The 18,977-nt window shown below is 40.1% G+C and overlaps 1 protein-coding gene across 7 annotated transcripts; it reads right to left on the minus strand.

Moving 5' to 3' along the window:
• Window positions 1–807: 807 nt before the first annotated feature.
• Window positions 808–9,328, minus strand: LOC100711012 (L-threonine 3-dehydrogenase, mitochondrial). 7 transcript variants are annotated; one of them, XM_019351156.2, is made up of 12 exons: window positions 9,099–9,328; window positions 7,196–7,311; window positions 6,448–6,609; window positions 5,859–5,901; window positions 4,656–4,745; window positions 3,850–3,920; window positions 3,499–3,648; window positions 3,253–3,425; window positions 3,015–3,105; window positions 2,627–2,719; window positions 2,355–2,531; window positions 808–2,264 (listed from the first exon to the last, which is right to left on the minus strand). In XM_019351156.2, the coding sequence occupies exons 2-12, from the start codon at window positions 7,206–7,208 to the stop codon at window positions 2,125–2,127; spliced, it is 1,203 nt and encodes a 400-aa protein (XP_019206701.1). In that variant the 5' UTR covers window positions 7,209–7,311; window positions 9,099–9,328; the 3' UTR covers window positions 808–2,124. The 7 variants fall into 7 exon arrangements, with proteins under 7 accessions (XP_019206701.1, XP_025758865.1, XP_025758861.1 ...); XM_025903080.1 differs by lacking the exon at window positions 7,196–7,311 and adding an exon at window positions 6,760–6,867 and having other exon boundaries at window positions 9,099–9,327; XM_025903076.1 differs by lacking the exon at window positions 9,099–9,328 and having other exon boundaries at window positions 808–1,607; window positions 2,201–2,264; window positions 7,196–7,857.
• Window positions 9,329–18,977: the final 9,649 nt, after the last annotated feature.

An 18,977-nucleotide genomic window follows, 5' to 3' on the forward strand; every position in this document is an offset into this window, starting at 1 on the left:
TTCTCCCCATGTACTGATTCTTCCTCCCACAGTCTACAGACGTGCAATTAGTGGGGTTAGTTGGTGATTTTAATTTGCCCGTAGGTGGAAATGTGAGTGTGAATAATTGTCTCTAAGCAGAAGAGAATGGATGGATATGCAAATTAATTGTTTATTTGTAGAAATGACCAGAAGGTTCAATAAAGACCTTCTAGTCATAAAATTTCAAAAAAATTACAATTTTCTACTCATTTTTTCATGATTCAGGCTTTAAAGGGTAAAAAGGAAGTTTCACAGCCACAGCAACATGGTTACCATGAACTGTATATAAAAAATGGACATAACCAACATGACTCCACATTTTGGAGCCAGGGATAGCTTTTTGGCTGCTGCAAGGTTGCTTTTCTCCAGACAGACATGACCATAACTGGGTGGAATGCTAAGTTGTCAGCTAGCACTAGCAAGCTTGGTTAGCAACCTGGATGCAACACAGACACAGATACCTAATACTAATACCTAAAAAGACTTTTAACTTGGTAACTTTTACTCTTTTCTCTTAATTTCTAGTTGTTGTGTTAAGAGTTACATTTGGTTATTTTTCCTTTTATTATGTTGTGATGCTCATTTTATCTGAATGTGATTTTTTTTATAATTTAAAATCTGCTGAACTTAGCTCTTCTTCAGTGAATGGTATTAGTGGAGGTGAGGCCTAGTAGAAAGCTATCAAAAAAGCTAAAATTCACCCACTGTAGCTGTTATGGCTCATCAGCATTGGCGTCAGTTTTCAGTACTGCCTGGTTACAAAGAAGAGTCAGAAAAACTTCTTTTTAAAATGGATTTATTAAAAAAACAGTAATAATTCTGAAATAATATCTTTATAAATAACAAACATTAACAGAACATCCAGTCCTTTCTTTTTACACCTCCACACAGAAGAGCCCTGCTTAGCTAATGCTGACGCGTTAATCCATTCAATCCACCCCAAAACATATAAATAAATAAATGAATAAAATGCCCAAAACACACCAGTGCAAAGATCAAGCAGTATCTACAAGCTCATTTCCTTTGCTGCACCTATTTTAAGGCCTCGAGCACTGCTAGGTTTCCTTTTCTGTTTGCCTACCTTGTGCAGTCCCTGCAGCAGTACTGTGTAGGGTCACTATTTCCACAGTTATCTGCACCACTGTTTCAGGACACAGTTCACACTAGTAAACAGTGGGAGTGAAGCTCTTACTAAAAGCCAGGTCATTTTCAAGTGTGGCAGACGTGCCCCTTAAGGCACACCGCAACAGACTGTTAGCACACTTACAGACACAGCACATACGTACTATGTTCACTCAGAAAGAGACCATAACTCTTAAAAGTTCAGCAGCTTGCTTTGGTGAAAACATCCAGCGCTCTCTAGCAGCACACTAAGCACAAATGCTGGACGGGTTCACAGAGAGGAAAAGAAAAGAGGCATCAGGTTGATGGTTCAGTAGGAATGCCTTTTGTTTTGCTTCTTAACAAACATATTGTGGAAATTTCAATTTAAGTCATCCTTTTTAGACTTTCTGCCTGTCATCTTCAGAGTCTTTGTTGGGCCTCGGGCCTGTTCTCTGTACACTGCTAGAAAGATCCAAGCTCATCTGGAAGGGGAGTTTGAAAAAAGAAATCATCCTCACAAGAGTTTCTGCAGGGAAGAGTCACAAGTACCCATGACATGTTGAACTTCTCTTCTGAGATAACATGACAAATGGATGAGACGCTAGTAAAACGTGTACCTGTGAATCCTCCTGTGAGGGGATATCAGATCATTTGTTGATTTCATTCATAATTCTTTACAGCTAATTGCAGGAAATCCCACATAATATTACTTATTACCGGTGCTAACAATGCGCTCCCGTCTAACTGAAGCAATGATTAGTGCACCCATCCTGTCGAGGGTTGAATTTGTGGCTATGGGTAACTTATCAAGGGCTAAAAGATATGGGAGCATACCAAAGTGCCAGGGATTTCTCCCAACTAAAACATCAACCCACATACGGAGGCTACACGCAGGCCCTTGATAATTTAAAAAAAAAACACAAAAACGTTTTAAGATTTTGCTACTTAAGACTGTCACATTCAGTTTTTAAATAAAGCTACAAAAATGCTGCAAATGTTTCAGAAGGCTCGCGCTAGCTTGTTTCCCAGAGTAATGTGAGTCAGCATGGTCTGCACCAGCTGCGGCAGGTCGTACTCGTGCTTCCAGCCCCAGTCCTGTCTCGCTGCGCTGTCCTCCAGTGCTTTTGGCCAGCCGTCGGCTGAAAAGATGTAGCAGAGAAGAAGATGATAGTAGCCAGTGAACACTCTGAAAGGATAAAACTATGACACTGGTATCCCAGCAGTCTCACCGATCGCCTGCCGGACAGGATCCGCATTGTAGGTCACCTTGAAGTCAGACAGGACTTTCTGGATCTCACAGGTGAGGTCCTGTGGCGTGAAGCTCATGGCGTTGATGTTGTAGGTGCGGCTGACGAGCACGTCGTCTGGAGCCTCCAGGAATTCCATAGTGGCCCTGATACAGTCATCTGGGTAGGAAAGGTGGACGGAGGAAGAGATGAGTGAAACGGGAGTGCTTCAGTGCCGATGTCGCCAAAACAAAACGCATCAAAGTTTGCTTTACCGATGTACATCATAGGCAGCCGTGTGTCGCTGCGCAGGTTGCACTTAAAGTGACCGCTCTTCACAGCTGCGTGAAAGATTTGGACGGCGTAGTCTAGAAAACAGTGAAAAGAGACCATCAGACTCAGACTGCATCAAAGACACCGAGCAAAAAAACCCCCAAAACATTTCCAAATGGTGTGCCATCTTCCTTACACTGTCAGTTAGCCTGCACCTTCAGTGTTTCCAGAGACATTATACAAGATAAGTGGTGATGATGGTGATATTATAAATGCATCTGTTATGTGTCAGTTGCCATCAAAATTATAGTTGAGCCTCTATACCCGTTCATTTAAAAGGAAGTGAACCAAAACTTTAACACTTATTCCTAGAAGGTCAGGCTTACTCACCTGTGGTTCCTCCTCCAGGCTGGGAATCAGCTGAGATGATGCCTGGATACCTGAGACAGCGGAAATCCAGCCCATACCTTTGGTGGTAGTACTGATAATGGGAGGGGAAGAAAAGACTCAAAAACACCAGAAATAAGATCAATAGAGCCCTAGAATGAGGACTGGAGCTACAACAGTTGTAAGTGCGGAGAAGAAATACAGGTATGTGTTTTCAAAGTCTCTACAGAGTGTGTCTCACCTCACCCATCAGCTCCGCGTGGACCTTGGATACACCATAAATAGTGCGTGGCCTCTGCACACACAGATCAGGAGTGGGGTCTTTAGGGGAGGATGGACCGAAGGCACCGATTGTGCTGGGGACAAACACACGCAGACCATGTTCGTTGGCTATATCTAATATGTTATGGAAACCTAGAAAGAAAGAGAGGCTGTGCATAAGTCTGCTATGTTAATGCTATGGTACACGCGTCACAGAGGTGTCTACCTGTGATGTTGACCTCTTTAGCCAGGGCCACGTTGTGCTCCCCCACAGCGGACAGCACAGCTGAGTAGTGAACCAGCCAGCTGATGTTATTGTTGACCACAATCTCCCTGAGGTTCTTATAGTCCAGAATGTCAGAGAAGATGAATGGACCTGCGCAGGACACACAATAGACTGTGTGTGTCGACCCACTCATCTTTGGAAAGTTTTACCCAAGGAGTGCAGTTTTATGGACATGTGGTTTGCATTTGCACTGAACAAGAATGGAGCTCCTAAACACAAAGACTGCATGGCCTTTGAAGGGTTTTTACTAACTTGCAGAATATGTAGAGAAGGTAAAAGAAATACACACACCGTTATTGTAGACATGGTTGGGGGGTTTCCGGATGTCAGACAGGATCACATTGAATTTTCCAAATCTCCTCCTGAAGAAGAAACATTAGAGCGGTCAGTTTTGGTAACTCTACTAAAAAAGCTGGTCTGCGGTACATATGACATGATCGCATGACGTCTTTAAGCTCTATTTCATTATACATCATTTTAACAGTTGTTTCAACAGCTCACACATTACACCCCATATAGGTTTGGCTCACGGGTATCACCTTCTGGAAGTTTTTTTTTTAATTTATTTATTTAATAAAATTGCTGGATTTAGGACTGGTATCACCACAGTTTACCACAGCAGTTTGAAAGAGGTCTGCAACGATTCATTGAGTAATTTGAATACAGTGGTCCCTCGTTTATCGTGGGAGTTACGCTCTAAAAATAACCCACGATAAGTGAAATCCGCGAAGTAGCCAACTTTATTTTTTACAATTATCATAGATGTTTTAAGGCTGTAAAACCCCTCACTACACACTTTATACACTTTTCTCAGACAGGCTTGAACATTTTCACACTTTTCTCTCTTGTTTAACACTCTCAAAGTTCAAACCTTCGTAGAAAAATAAGTCCAGTATAATAGAATTAAACCAAAGATCAAACCCTGTTTTCAGGTCCAGAACACTGGAATAGAGCAGCTGCCAGAGAATTCAACATTGATGAATCAATGGTACGGAAGTTGAGGAAGCAAGAAGAATGAGTTGAGGAAAGTTTGACTTATCTGACTGTTTTGTTTCGCTTAATGCGCCTTATAATCCGAAAAATACGGTAACTTCTACCTTCCTTTAGCATGTCCAGAAGTCCAACTTTTTGTGCGATGGTTAGCATCTTCCTCTGCCTTTTGGGTGCTACCGCAGCTGCCTTTGACGCTGCAAAATGTTTCGTCAACATTGTTGTGTTTGTTGGGGAGAAAACTTACAAACATACAGTACAGCACTTCAGAGTCACACTGCTAGCGATCGAAGATTTATGTAAATTTGACAAGCTGAACGCATTCTGTACAGGAGACACGGCAAGAGATTGATTGACAGTGGTCTACAGCCAATCAGGATGCAGAAATTGAAAACATGCAAAATTGCACAAAAAAAAAATATCAGTGAAACAGCGAGGCTGTGAAAGGTGAACCGTGTTATAGCGAGGGACCACTGTAACTCAATTATAAAGAAAACAAATTCCTTGCTTTGATGCTTTGTTTAATGCGTGACCCTGTAGTGCTCACCCACATTTGCGATCAAAAATAGACCTGCAATAGGAGTGCGTGTGTGAATTAAAAGTATGGCAACATTAAGCTCACGCAGCCTCCGGTGTTTCAACAAAAAGACTGATAACACAACAGCAGCAGTAAAGATGATGGTTTAACGTCATAGTTTAATGTTGAGCTGTCTAAACGCGGAGTCATTTCCGAGACGGTGCACTCAGGTGGAGTGAAAGAAAAAGGGTTTTTAGTGTCCAAAACAGCAGCTGTGTTCCTGTAAATCACCATTATAACCTTTACAGGGAAAAAGCTAGCAGGAGTCCTTCATCATACAACCTGATGCATCCTTTGCCGTTTGTTTTACACATCAAAAAAAATCTACAGTATAGCTACAAAAGTTAGGTGACCTCTTACAAGCAAGCACTTGGCAAAAGTAGGAAGGAAAAACTTTTAACTTTTAACAGGAAGAATCCTCCAGCAGAACCAGGCTCAGGGAGGGGTAGCCATCTGGCACGACCAAGCTTCAACCACCTGGTATACCCAGTCGGTCTCTCAGACAAATACTAACCAAGCCCAACCCTGTTTAGTTTCTGAGATCAGATTGGAGCAGGAATGTACAGAATGGTGTGGCCACAACTAATACAGTGACTGGTATGTGTATATTGATAGATTTTTTACTGGTATCAGCCTGAAAACCCAGTAATAGTATCACGTATACGCAAAGAAAACTACGCTACATATGGAAATAGCTAAACAACAGAAATCAGAGGTTATTTAAGCTTCTTACCTTAACGACTTAGCAAGCCCCACCCCCAGCTGTCCAAGTCCTCCTACAAGGATAAATTAGAGAAAAAGAAGCAAATTACCAAGCAGTTTAAGCACTTTTAAGAGCTGTCGTGGAATTTTTGTAAATAAAGTCTGCAACACAGAAAGAGCGGTCAAACTATTTATTACTACGCGCAGGAGAATGGATACATACATCAAAACATCACAGGTTCATAGTAATGAGCTTATGACATCGTCAAACTCTGTGTATCTTTCAGTTACAATGGTCTTTTGTCCACCCTGGGCTGTTGCTGAACAGAGAAGACTCCCACTATCTTTTCCCCGGCCAGCACCTGGCGCTGGCCCTGACCTTCATCCTTCTGAGCAAAACAGTTAGCAGATAACATAGTGAAACATTGTTAGGCCTAGCTAAGCAGTTGTTTATTTCACGAGGTCATACTGACACATACACATACTTCATCTAAGCATGCAAAGGTTACACAAAAATCATACAGTGAGGTTCTAACCACCTGTATCTAAATGTGAGGGTTAACTAGAATTTTCCCTTTACAGAGCTTAAGTAACACAAGAGGTATGACACAAAAACTAACCAGTAATGAGGACTTTGGGTTTGTCACCATCAGTGCAGGACGAAGCATGTGTTCTGACGCCATGTACTGCAGAGGTCGTCTGCATAACACAGCGTGGGGGCCTGTTCCCAGCATGCTTCAATGCAGCTCTCAGCAACTGAACCACCGGCATCATAATACCTTCTATTAACAAAAGCACATATTAACATAAAACACTGAGTGCATCCACAGCCTTAGTATATCCAAGTGGGGTTACATTATTAATACTGTGGACACACATATTATTAGGCTTAACACCATCATCCTGTGATAAGTTAGCTTAGTTAAACTGACCTTAAATCAGTTCAACTGAAAAACCATCCAACACTTAGCTCGACAAAGCTACTTCCTCAGAGCAAGCTAATGGCTCAGTCACATGAGTAAAAATAGGACAGCAGGCTCCTTAAATAAAAAAAAAATAAAAATTGGTGATGCCTCGTAATTGTAATGAATTTTTTCACATCTGTTTGGAACTTGTAGTCACTAAATGGTTGGCCAGAATTTGAGGGTGTTTCACACTTGACCATTTTTGATGGCAAGCTTGCACAGGTTAGCTGATAGGAGGCGACTTTCCTGCAAATAGTTAAACTACAGGAATGTCTCAGAGACATAAATACCTGGATGACCTCTAGTTTCCTGCTTCTAAATCCAGATAAATCTGAGGTTATTGTACTCGGCCATAAAAATCTTAGAAACGTGGTGTCTATCTAGATACTCTGGGTGGCATTACCTTGGTCTCCCATAACACTGTGAAGAGTCTTTGAGTCATTTTTGACCAGGATATGTCCTTCAATGTGCACATTAAACAAACACGTAGGACTGCTTTCTCGAATTTCCGCCTGATCTCTAAGATTAGAAACATCCGGTATCAGAGTGATGCTGAAAAAGTAGACCATGCATTCATACCTTACTGCTTCTTCTACGTCTAGGCTGGACAATTGTAATTCAATATAATCAGGACGTCCTAAAAACTCCTTGAAAAGCCTTCCGCTGATCCAAAATGCAAGAGTACTGACAGGGAAAATTAAAATCCTTCTCCTCACATTCAACGTCTTGACTAATAAGGTCCTATTTTATCCTGAAGACCTCATAGTACCATATCACCCCAATAGAGAACTTCACTCTCAGGCTGCTAGATTACTTGTGGTTCCTAAAGTTTCTAAAAGTAAAATGGGAGGCAGTGCCTTTAGCTTCCAGGGCCCTCTTCTGTGGAACTAGCTCCCAGTTTGGATTTGGGAGAAAGACATCCTCTCTACTTATAAGATTAGACCTAAAACTGCTTTTTATAATGTATATAGTTAGGGTGACCCCGAATCCTACCTTATTTAGACTGCAATAGGAATAGGGCTGCTAAGGGTGGGTTTCCCATGATGCACTGATTGTTTCCTCTTCACTCACCTCTTTTCACTCTCTGCGTGTTTATAACAACACTCTGCATTCAATCATTAGTTATTATTTAACTTCGGCTCTCTTCCACAGTGAGTATTTTGCCACATCTGCCTCCCATCACCCCCAACCGCTTGCAGCAAATGGCTACACCGTGATCCTGGAGGTTTCTTTTCTTCCTGTTTAAAGAGAGTTTTTCCTTCCCACTGTTGCCAAGTGCTTGCTTATACAGGTTTATATGATTGTTGGTGTTTTCTCCATTATTGTAGGGTCTTTACCTTACAGTATAAAGCACCTTGAGGTGAGTGTTGTTTTGATTTTGCACTTTATAATTAAAACTGAACTGAATTGAGCCCAGTTGCAGTCTGTGGAAAGTTGCAAATTACTGCTAATTTCTAAATGCAGACATTTTGTGGCATGTTATGCTTTTCTACCTGCTCTACGTTAAGAAAGATGAGTTTATAAGGGGAATTTTGTGCATATATCAACTTGAAACTGTCAAAATAAACCTAACATGTGAAAGCCTTGCCCGACCCCCAACACCCATCTCAGATTAGCTTCTTAAAAGCCTCCTGCTGACTTGGTCTAAATATAGACCTCTTTATCTATATTCCAGACCACCATTAAGCCTATGGGGGAGCACAGGTTAATGTGGACAAATGACCAACTCTAAGCTGTATAAAACCCTTTCAGAACAATGCAGTCTAGCAGCCTTGCAGTAAATACTTTGTGTGTTAAACTAGTTAGATAAACTTATTTATTTATTAGAGGTAAAACAACTAGTAACGGCACAACTGAATCAGTGCTATTCAGAAAAACGAGAAAAACAAGTTTAAAGACATTTTTTTCTTTTGTTTGTACCACTGGACACAATAAAAGTGCAGAAAGGGAAATTTCGTATCAATTCCCAAAGCTGCCCAATTATTTCCTTATCTGGGGTATAAGGTGTTCCAGCTATTAAAAATAGCTCACTTTAACAGTTATATACTTTGTTTAACGGATGTTTCTTTAAATCAAGATAGTGTCCCCTCAAGCAGGATCCTAACCACCGAGGATAACTAGCTTTACCTAGATACCGGTTACATATGTTGAGATTCAGACCATCTTATTCAGTTAACTTAAAAAGTGAGACGTGCTGTAAAAATAACGTAATGTAATGCGAGCTTTTACAGATGACATGAAGTGTAGCAAACTGAAGCTCCTGTGCAGGGAGCATAAAAAACAAGCTAAACTCATGTTCTCCTTACTTTAACGCGACCTGGAGAAGCTGGCTCAGAAGACGACTCCGAAGCCCGTTGTTTGCGATCAAAACATGGAAATAGTCGCGCGTATATACGGCAAAGCTTATTCTGCTCTGTGATTGGCTTACAGTACGGGAGGCTCGCGACAGAGGCTCTCGTACTGTAAACCAATCCCCTTCCACACTTCCGGCTGTAACTTTAAGAATAAAATCTCATAAACCTGCTGGCGATAATACTAATACTAATACTACTACTAATAATAATGATAATAATAATAGTAATAATAATAATAATGATACATGTCTCTCATATCTAATACATATATCTCGTGGTTGGCCTGGGAAGGGGCGTTCCCCCTGACGAGCCGGAGGAGGTGGTCGGGGAGAGAGAGGTTGGCTGCAGCGACCCTTTATCCCATCTTTTTCTTTAAAAAAAAAAATGCTGACATTTACACAGTGAAAAATGACGGACTGTCTAACTACACAGAACATTCTTCAACAAAAAACAAGAAAACAAAGCTCAGAGATTAACTGGATGGATGAACAACAACAACAACAACAACAATAATGATGCCTCAAGAACACCCTAACATTATAAAAGGTCTGAAACTAATATGGAAAGCAACAGCAAATAAACTAAAATAAAAACATTTAGAAAACTAAGCAGAAAACAGCAAGACAGGCTTATGTTGGAATTGCCAGACAGTTTTTGTGCTAATACTATTAAACTGACAAATTTGAATAATCCATTTCATTTATTGATTTCATCAATTTCATATACAGTACTGTGCAAAAATCTTGAGCTACTACTTATTATATTGCTTCCAGAGACTGAGACTTACTAGTATTTTTTTAAGTTGTCTTGAGGAACAGTGCTCCAGGTTCTCTGAAGGTCAAAGCCAGTGTCTAAGGTTTTCTTTGGACACCTTTTTTTGTTTGTTAAGCCGCCTAACACTGATCTATCATCAGGCATAAAAAAGGTGCCTAACTCAAGGGATTAACGAGTGTGGCGTCTACATACCAACATACTGGCAAAGAACCAATTTTAGGGCACTTTGTTACTAGTGGCCGGTCACATAAGCACACAGTTTGTTCCCATTTCTTTAGTTTAATTCATGATAAATTCCAAAGATAACACAGTTTGACAGACATTAAATAGTATTTTTCTACTTATATATACTTTATATATACTTTCTACATAGAGCTATTAGCCAAAAACCTGGCAGCATGGTGTGCAGTTTCTTATCAGAAATAGTCTCGGTGGAAGAGTGGCTGCCAAGAAGCCAGACTGACTGAACTAGACTGAAAATCAGTGGAAACTGGTCTTTTTGGACTAATGAATCCAAATTTGAAGTTTTTGGTTCAAATCATCATCGGCATATACATGGAGGAAGTCAACTGAGTGGCACAACAGTCATATGTAAAACAAAGTAAAATACAGCTCTGTCACGATTTGGTTCTGCAGTTCGGTCAGTGGTAAAAGGGTCTGATTGGCAACAGCTTCATGTTTCAGCAGGACAAACATTTACTGCCCAGCTTGTTAGAATTACCTTATATGTTTTTGCTGGCTTTTTTGTATATCTGTGTGTGTGTGTTTTGCTTTTAGGGTACCCTGTATCATATTTAGCATTACAAATGAACAGTCCCACAAATATGAGTTTTCTTTGTTAGAAATTCTGGTGACTCATCAGATCAGTGGCCAACATTGCACTTGCCTACTAACATATGTAACTCCACATGAATTTTATACAAAATAAAACATGATTATTAGTAAAAACTCCCATAAGAATAAATTATCAAGCTGTGGTGAGAACAGTGGCAGGTGTGATTAAGATGAGACGTGTTCATGCAACCACTTCTGTAATTAAGATGAAACCTAGTGTCAGTTATAACCTTGCCCCTGCTAATTATGTGCAATTGATTTATCCTCTGTTGCATGCAAAGAGATTAATCTGTGTCTTCCACCGCTAACAAACGGTGGACACATGCGCACACATACACTCCTAGATGTACGTGAACATGAATCTACATTCCTTAGAGCTTTTCATCATAATATCAGTCTTTTTTGACAAATATGAAGATTCTGTAAGGGGACAGTACATTTTTCTCCTGGCCTGTACGTCTGTTTGTATTTTTTGGGGTAGGCGGCCCAGTTTGTGTTGAATAGACTGTATATAAAAGATGGATATGGCTTTAAGCTTTAAAAGGAGAAGTCAAACTGTATTAAGCCTGCATTCTTTTAATGGTGACTCGGGTGGTTATAAAAATTGCCAGTGTCGTTCTTGCTCTGTGGCCTCAGCAAATCCTTGTCGTGCTGAGTTTATGGTTTCTGATTTCAAGTCATAATCAATGGAACAGAACATGATATAGAATAAAAGCACTACAATACAATGCTGTCCAAGGTAGGGATAGATTTGTCACAGATCTGGACAATATCCTGAACAATGTGATCTGGAGCTTTGATTTGTTTTTGAGATCTTTACAAATCAGTGAGATCTTTTGGACATCACTGGATACCCATCTGTCAAATATATGTATAATAGACTGATATTTATTCTGTTGAAGATCTCTTCTCTGATCTCTTTTCAAATTAACCTGATCTTTTATGTAGCTGGTTTTGAGATATCGTAGATACAACATGTGGATGTTTGACGGATATGTGTTTGAGATATCTTAGTAAACGCAAAAGATCGGACCCTGAAAAATCCCAAATCCAGACACACTTCTGTAAAATATACATGTAACATGCTCATATTTAATCTGGATGCACACACGAAATATTTAGGTAATATGCCATTACTGCCATAATTGATTAGAAATCTTTTCCCCCTTTTTAAAGTGTCTTGAGGCAACTGTTGTTGTGATTTGGCACTATATAAATAAAACTGAATAGAAATGAACTTTTGCCACATACTATTCTAAAGTATCCACAAATCATCTGTAATTTAGATTTTATCTCTTATTTTGTCAACAAGGACCAGCAAAATCCCTTTTATATTGGCTAAATATCAAGATTTAATGTACCGCAATCTTTTATTTTAACATTTTGGTACTTACAAAACCATGAATACAAAATAACACATGACACAATAACACATGAAACTAATTAATTCTTAAAGATTAAGAAAGTAATTAGGCAAGTTTAGTATTTTGGTTTGCAGTGGAAAAAGAAAACTAAAAATTAAGCAGAAAGTTGGTAGTTTTTGGACAGTTAAAATGTAAAATTCGTTTTACATTTTCAAAAGAATGCTAATTTTACCCTTTGAGCTTTTCACTGTTTCTTAGAGGGAGGCCAATAGTTATAGAGCTGGTTTGGCTCACACTGTAACTGACCTCACTGACACCTATTATAAATAAATAAAGTATTTTTGTTTGTTTGTCTAGAACTAGTAAAACTATATTTAATGTAGCATTAAATATCGATACTGTAGAATTTTCCCGTATTGCACACGCTTTAATCATGCCTGTCGGCTTGTAGCCACCAGGTGGCGGTAGATACCCAGAAATTAGAAAAATAAAGAGGCCTTAATCTGTGCTGTCCACTCTGCACAGAAAAAGAAGAATCAATTGTATACTTCTCTTTTCATAATTACCTGCTGAAAATATAATAAATTACGTGTGTATTTCCATTTTTATATTAGGTTGTATTTTATTTTTAATTTTTTAATATTTCTATTTTCTAATCTAATCTTAATCTTTGCTACTTAGACAACATAATAACAAACAAAACTATGCACAAAAAGGCTTTACTGTGACTTCTGTTGAATTGAACTGGACAGGATTTATCCATCAGGAGTGCTTCAGTGCCCCGTCTACTTCCACACTCCATACGTTTGGAAATGAACCAATTCTTCATGTGGATTCAGTTCCAGCCCTGCAGAGCGGGCCACAATAGATGATTCATGTCTTATTGTTCTTTTGCTTAAAAAGGCTCTGTTGTTTTTGCCACTTTTGGAGGCCTGCCAAATATAATACGTTCACATACTCCTAGCTTGTTTTGCTCATTGTTGCTTTGTGTGAATGCTCAAAATGACGGAGTGCAAAAAACACAAAGCTTTGTAAAAAAAATTTTTTTATTGCTGTGGTCGCCGTGGGTCTCCACATGAAGAAGACGATATTCTTTGTTTAATGCGGAGTGGAAATAATTATTGCTCACACAGGCAAACATGAATGCGATTACTCATAAACAAAGGATTTTAGCCATAATACACAATGAAGTGATGTCCTACAGTATAGTCATGTACACCATTAAGACAATACAATTTGCTGTAAATGATTAACATTACTATATGTTGGAAAACAGCTTTTTATTGTATTCAAACTTCATTAAATAAAATCTTTATAAACATCTACAGGCTTCTTTTAAATTATTGCTCACATTTTTAGCATTACATGCTCAAAATTAATTAGTAAAAATGCTGTACATAACACACGTACTCTACAATAATACTATTATGGTGTATTTGAGTGTAAGCAGCATTTTTTGTTAAATTCAAGCTCGAGACAGTTTTAATGGCTACATATGATGCTGGATATTTTAACCAAGGATACACCGATGTGTTGTCCGAACATTGACAGATATCGGCCGATATCAGTGAGTCGATAAAAACAGAAAAAATTTGTTTCTTAAAAAATGAAAATCTGTTTTGGCAGAAAAATCTAGAATGAATAGCAACAAATCAAACTAAGTGAAAGCACATTTTAGTGGGACTCTCGGCCAAATACAAGTCATTTATAAAGTGACATTTGTACTCACTCACAGCTTCACTATTGGTGCATTCCTATTTAATCCAGGACAAAACATCAGATTTTTTAAGGTGATGAAATAATACTGGTAATGAAACAGACAAAATGCATAATGTTGTAGAAAATGAAAATAATCATTTGAAATTGTATTTGAGTAGAGTAAAAGCCTATCACCTAAAAACATCCATGTTACTTAATATCTGAGCTTTTGTCAACATCAGAAACCACTAAGTTATTAAGTTAGCCTGTGTCAACCACAGTCCCCGCTGGCTTCCATATAAAAGCAGTCCTGTCTGATATAACACAGCTCTATTAATTTGGAGCTGTATTTTCATTTTGCCTCCGCCTCATTTAACCACCCACAACTGACTTCAGCCCAACCTGAACTACTTGTCATAAACACTGCTCTGTCAACACGTATTATTTCCACAGATACTGTATACACAAACGCAATTAACTCGGAATAAGCTGTATTTAAATGGGAGCGTTTTAACAAAAGGGCGCCACGTTGGAAACGAAATGTGTTTCGAACAAATAGATATTTCAATAAATGAACAATAAAAAGGACAATTCGTGTAAATGAGCTTTTGTGGAAAATAAAGGGACACGGTGTCAGCTCAAGTAACGATGCTCATATTCAATTTCAGCCCAGCGTTTAGTCAGTGTCCCTCCTAATTCACCATCATGACTCAGTCGGCTAATGGGATTGTAGTCAGGCCTATTTATTGCCATTAGGGAATTGAGGCAACATACAGTGGGTGAGGGGTTAATTACAAACAACTGAAGGGGTCAGAGGTGTCTGTGTGCGTGCTTGTGTGTGTAGCTCATGTGATCATGAGAGGGCCGGACCTTTGGTAATAGGGGGCGGATTTAAACAAGGATCCTTGGGAGAAGATTTATCCGCAGGCTGTGACACGGCAACAAATAGTGCTGCTAGGTGAAGGCCCCTCGATGTAGAGTCCAGTCTGGATGACAAATGGCTTGCATGCGTGTGTGTGTGTGTGTGTGTGTGTGTGTGTGTGTGTGCGTAAAATAGGAAGCCAGACCATATTCACTTATCACTGAGTCAGGTCCTCCATCGGATCCACTCCTGACATCCACAGGGACCCATTTGCTTCTCCCACTCGCTTCTCTTGTTTTGTCCCTGCCTCTCTCTTTCCTATCTCTCTCTCTCTCCTCTCTTTAATACTCACTTTCACCCCCCACCCCACCTCCCTCCCCTCCTCTCCTCCAGCGCTCTCAGCAGTATCTCCCAAGCCTCTCAGCTTCCCATATTACACTGCCAGATAAGAGAGGAGAAGGGCCCGACTGACAGGAACCCCAAATTAATTTACAAGCAATGATGCCGTTTGTGGGCTGATAGAACAGTCTTTATACAATATGAAGGGACGGGGAGTGACGCCTCGGAGCCTCCACTGGGGAGAGTGGAGACCGCGCTATCTTTGTAATTATACGGAGAGACCTTGATCCTTCTCTCACTTTCTGTCTCCCTCGGTCTCTCTCTCTCGCTCCTGTTTTTTTTTCTTTTTTATCCTCGATAAATGTTGCAGAAGGAACCCAGGAGACAAATCCGAGCTTACCGCTCTGGATGTAAGCGATGAAGAAATCAGTTTGGTTTCTTTCTTTCTGCGGCTTATATTAAGCACGATTCGATCAAATGTTTCATACGGTATTCTTCGGGGTGTTTCTTTAAGGAGACTATTGTGCCACAGTTGTTCCTTCCTCCTCAGCCTCCCACTGCTGTTACTTTCAACACTTATTGCACGATTCTCCACAGCTCTGTGGCCTAATAGGCTTACCACACCATAGAATCTAAAGAAACGTAAGTGGATTAAGGAAATCAGTTTTCCAGTTTATATACCATTCATTAGCCACTGCCAACAGTTGATGTTGGACCAAAGCTTCCACTATGAGAGCTATTCCACCCTGAGTTTCTGGCATAAATGCTTCAAGGTCCCCTGACAATCCCTGCAAAATGAGGAAATAATAGGGTCTGGTGCTCATGGTTTGCTCTGACACAGTCGAGGGCTGGTCCTTCAGTCTTTGACTGGCTCGCTGAATGGCCGGGCAACATTTCCTGCTGATGAACAGGAGCTGTGTCAGATCAGGTGACAGTTAACTTCTTTTGTAAGGTCTAGAGCCTCACTGAGACAGGATTTATAAGCTTAATGCCAATATTTAGTGATTTAAAAATGTAATGTTCCTATATATTGACTCATTAGTTTTTTAGACACATTTTTAGGGAAATTACAGATTTCCTAACATTTGTTATGCTCAGCTATTTATTTTCTCGTTTACACTCTGTCTGACTCTGCCCAGATCAGGTGGTTATTGTATTTGTGGAGTTTTGAATGTGTGTTGCCGAAAGGAAACTAGCAGAGTGCCCTCTAGTGCACAAACTATGCAGCACTGAAGGGTGTCTCTACCGTCTCTCCTATAGTTTTTAATATTGGCTGTTTTAAATGGTGAGATCAATACATCATCAAATGCCTAGAATCAGCTGATAATATTGACCTGATAATAGGTCAAGCAATACATACATCTGTACAATTAATTTGTCTTACTGACAGCAAGAAACCTCTCACAACTACTTGCCAGCTGGTCTCTAATGACCAGTGGTTACTGGTGACCAGTTTCTAGGTGTTAAAATAAAGACAACCCAGTGCTAATCTTATTGATCAGGATCATCTACGATAGGGATGCACTGATATATCAACCAAACATTGGCTTGGTATTGACTTTGTTGACTGATGTCAGCTAATGGGCAATTCAAAGCACAATAACTGATGAGGATTGATCTGTTGTATCATATCAATTTTGACTTAAAGATTGAGACTTAAGAATGAATGCAACTGTAATCACTGCGTTGATGCCACAGTGGTTGGATTAAATGGCAACAGAAACAGAACAAAGACAAAAAAATGATCTTAGCACAGAACTTGTTAAATTATTGTAAATGGCAATGGTGGGATTTGTGGGTGGAGCCAATCTGATGGCAGGAGGAAGCTAATGTAGTGGAACAATGCACTACCTGTAGGTAAAGGAAAGGAGACGAAATGCAGGGGTTAGAAAATGTGGGGATTGTGCATTTCTTCACTAATGTACGATAGTGAAGAAATGCCTGTCAGTTTCCTAAAGCTCAAGCTAACAAACTCTCTATTCTTTTCAACGCCCATAGCATTTAGGCTCAGCAGTGATGATGACCATGGGATAGCCATGAACAAAAAAAGAATGATATGGTCATTGTGGCTGATTAAAATCAGTTATTTCATTTTCAATCCTTTGTTTTCTAAGATGCTAGCACTGCCACCTGGATGTGCATTTTTCAGCTACTGATATGGGGTCAATCAGGTAGACGTGATAACGCCATATTTATTAATATGGCGTTTACAGTCTTGGTGTGCCCACTACATCACGATCACTGATCAAAAATATTGGGTGGCTTTCCTTCTAAACGCACGGGAATGGATTAGTTCACATAGTTTGAAGGCTAAATGCTTTGTGAGCTGTGAAATAGATAATTTGTTGAGGCCGGGATTCAGGGGCAGCTGCTGGCAGTTACGCAGTCCTGCCCTGATGGCAGTCCAGCAATCCGACACAGACCAAACTGGTTTAGGTCCACTTAACACGTTAATGTTGAATTCCCACATCATCGGCTCCGGCTCACGGCGCTTTGTTCATTTTTGATGGCTTTTTGGACACTTCAGAACCTCCGACCTTCATCCTTCTTTTTATTGTCAGGCACTCTAGTTTGACCTCAAAGTGACTTGTTCTTTATATTAGCATGACGTGTATCGAGTGAAGCCAGCGTTGCTAAGCTAGCATTAATGAACATTGACAGTAAATGTGCTAACACGCTGGACTGAAAATGAGGCTTTGATGACACTTTCCTGTGCACATGATATATGAAGTAAGTGCGTGCATATGCTTAAATGTCTTTTTATTCAGTAAATTTTTATGGCTGCAGGAGGGTTGAAGTGGGGTTGATGATGAAGCAAACTTGGATGCGGGACGAGATCAGTGAGCTAACATAGCTTCCAGGGAGCCGTGAAGCAGCCGGGCTGTGCTCCTCGCACAGAGATGGAGAAGTGTAAATCCAGGGCTGAAAACTCCATTAGGTTGAGTCAGTCATGCATCCGTGTGCTCCAGTGCCAGACAGCTCTGTAAATCAGCTTCCTTTTTTCTAGCTCCACTGAAGAAAACAATATGGGTAGTGTCTGGGTACTGAGCATCGGGTCCTTGGGTTTTACACACACACATGCACACACACACACACACACACCCTAGAGGCCTGGCTGCGACAGAGTGAGACCAAATGCTCTGATCCAGGTTGAACTAACCACTGACATGTGCACCTGTCAGACATGGCCTGCTGAAGGTGTGTGCGCATTTATATGTACATACTGTATACTGTGTGTGTGTGTGTCTGTGTGTGTGAAGTCCTGTCTGGGTGAGGCTTTAATACTGAAATGCCAAAATCTACATTATAATTCACCTCACATTTTAATTTTGCAGAATGATTTCTTTCTTAAAATCCGTTCGGGATTTTAAAGTCCCGCCCCCCCCCCCACACGCAATACACAGACTGTAAAGTAAATGGATTTGGAGTGTGTCCGCCCGTCCTAATCTGTTGGCCAGTAAAGGCTGACTGAGGCCTAGCAGGTGCTAGACACTTGTCTGTGGAATGTGGAGGGCCAGACCTCAGACCTCCCACCAGGACTGAGCTTCCTCTGTGCTGCATATGTATGTGTGTATGTGTGTCTGTCGGGTGGAGGGTGCGTGGGTGGCAGCCACCACCTGCTCTAAACCTAATTTCAGTTTTTCTCAGGACCAAAACATTGCAACGCACCCAGCATCCGGTTAAAACCAAAATATGATGGATTAAAGAGCAAAATTGAAATAAACAAATTCATATTGACTCTTAGTACTGTAAATGTTAGTGGGTGCATGCCCATGTACAGTATTGTGCGGTTTGTTTGTGGTGTTATGATAACACTTTGAGAAAAGTTAAAAATAATAGAGTTGGTGTTGTTTATAGAAATAAATAGAAGAAAAAAATTGAACTAAAAAATATAAAAACTATATAATAATATAATGTAAAAATTCAAAACTGGACAATTTTTGGGGTTACCCTCAAATG

Source organism: Oreochromis niloticus, linkage group LG23 (genome assembly GCF_001858045.2).
Source record: "Oreochromis niloticus isolate F11D_XX linkage group LG23, O_niloticus_UMD_NMBU, whole genome shotgun sequence".
NCBI lineage: Eukaryota > Metazoa > Chordata > Actinopteri > Cichliformes > Cichlidae > Oreochromis > Oreochromis niloticus.

What these genes read in the sequence shown, in the direction of transcription:
- LOC100711012 (XM_025903075.1), bottom strand. Translation starts at nt 7,361, where the DNA reads ATGGTCTACTTTTTCAGCATCACTCTGATACCGGATGTTTCTAATCTT. An exon ending in CAACCATGTCTACAATAACG is followed by an intron (nt 3,649 to 3,849) that starts GTGTGTGTATTT and finishes TGTCCTGCGCAG; the next exon opens with GTCCATTCATCTTCTCTGAC. An exon ending in TCCTGTCCGGCAGGCGATCG is followed by an intron (nt 2,265 to 2,354) that starts GTGAGACTGCTG and finishes ACATCTTTTCAG; the next exon opens with CCGACGGCTGGCCAAAAGCA.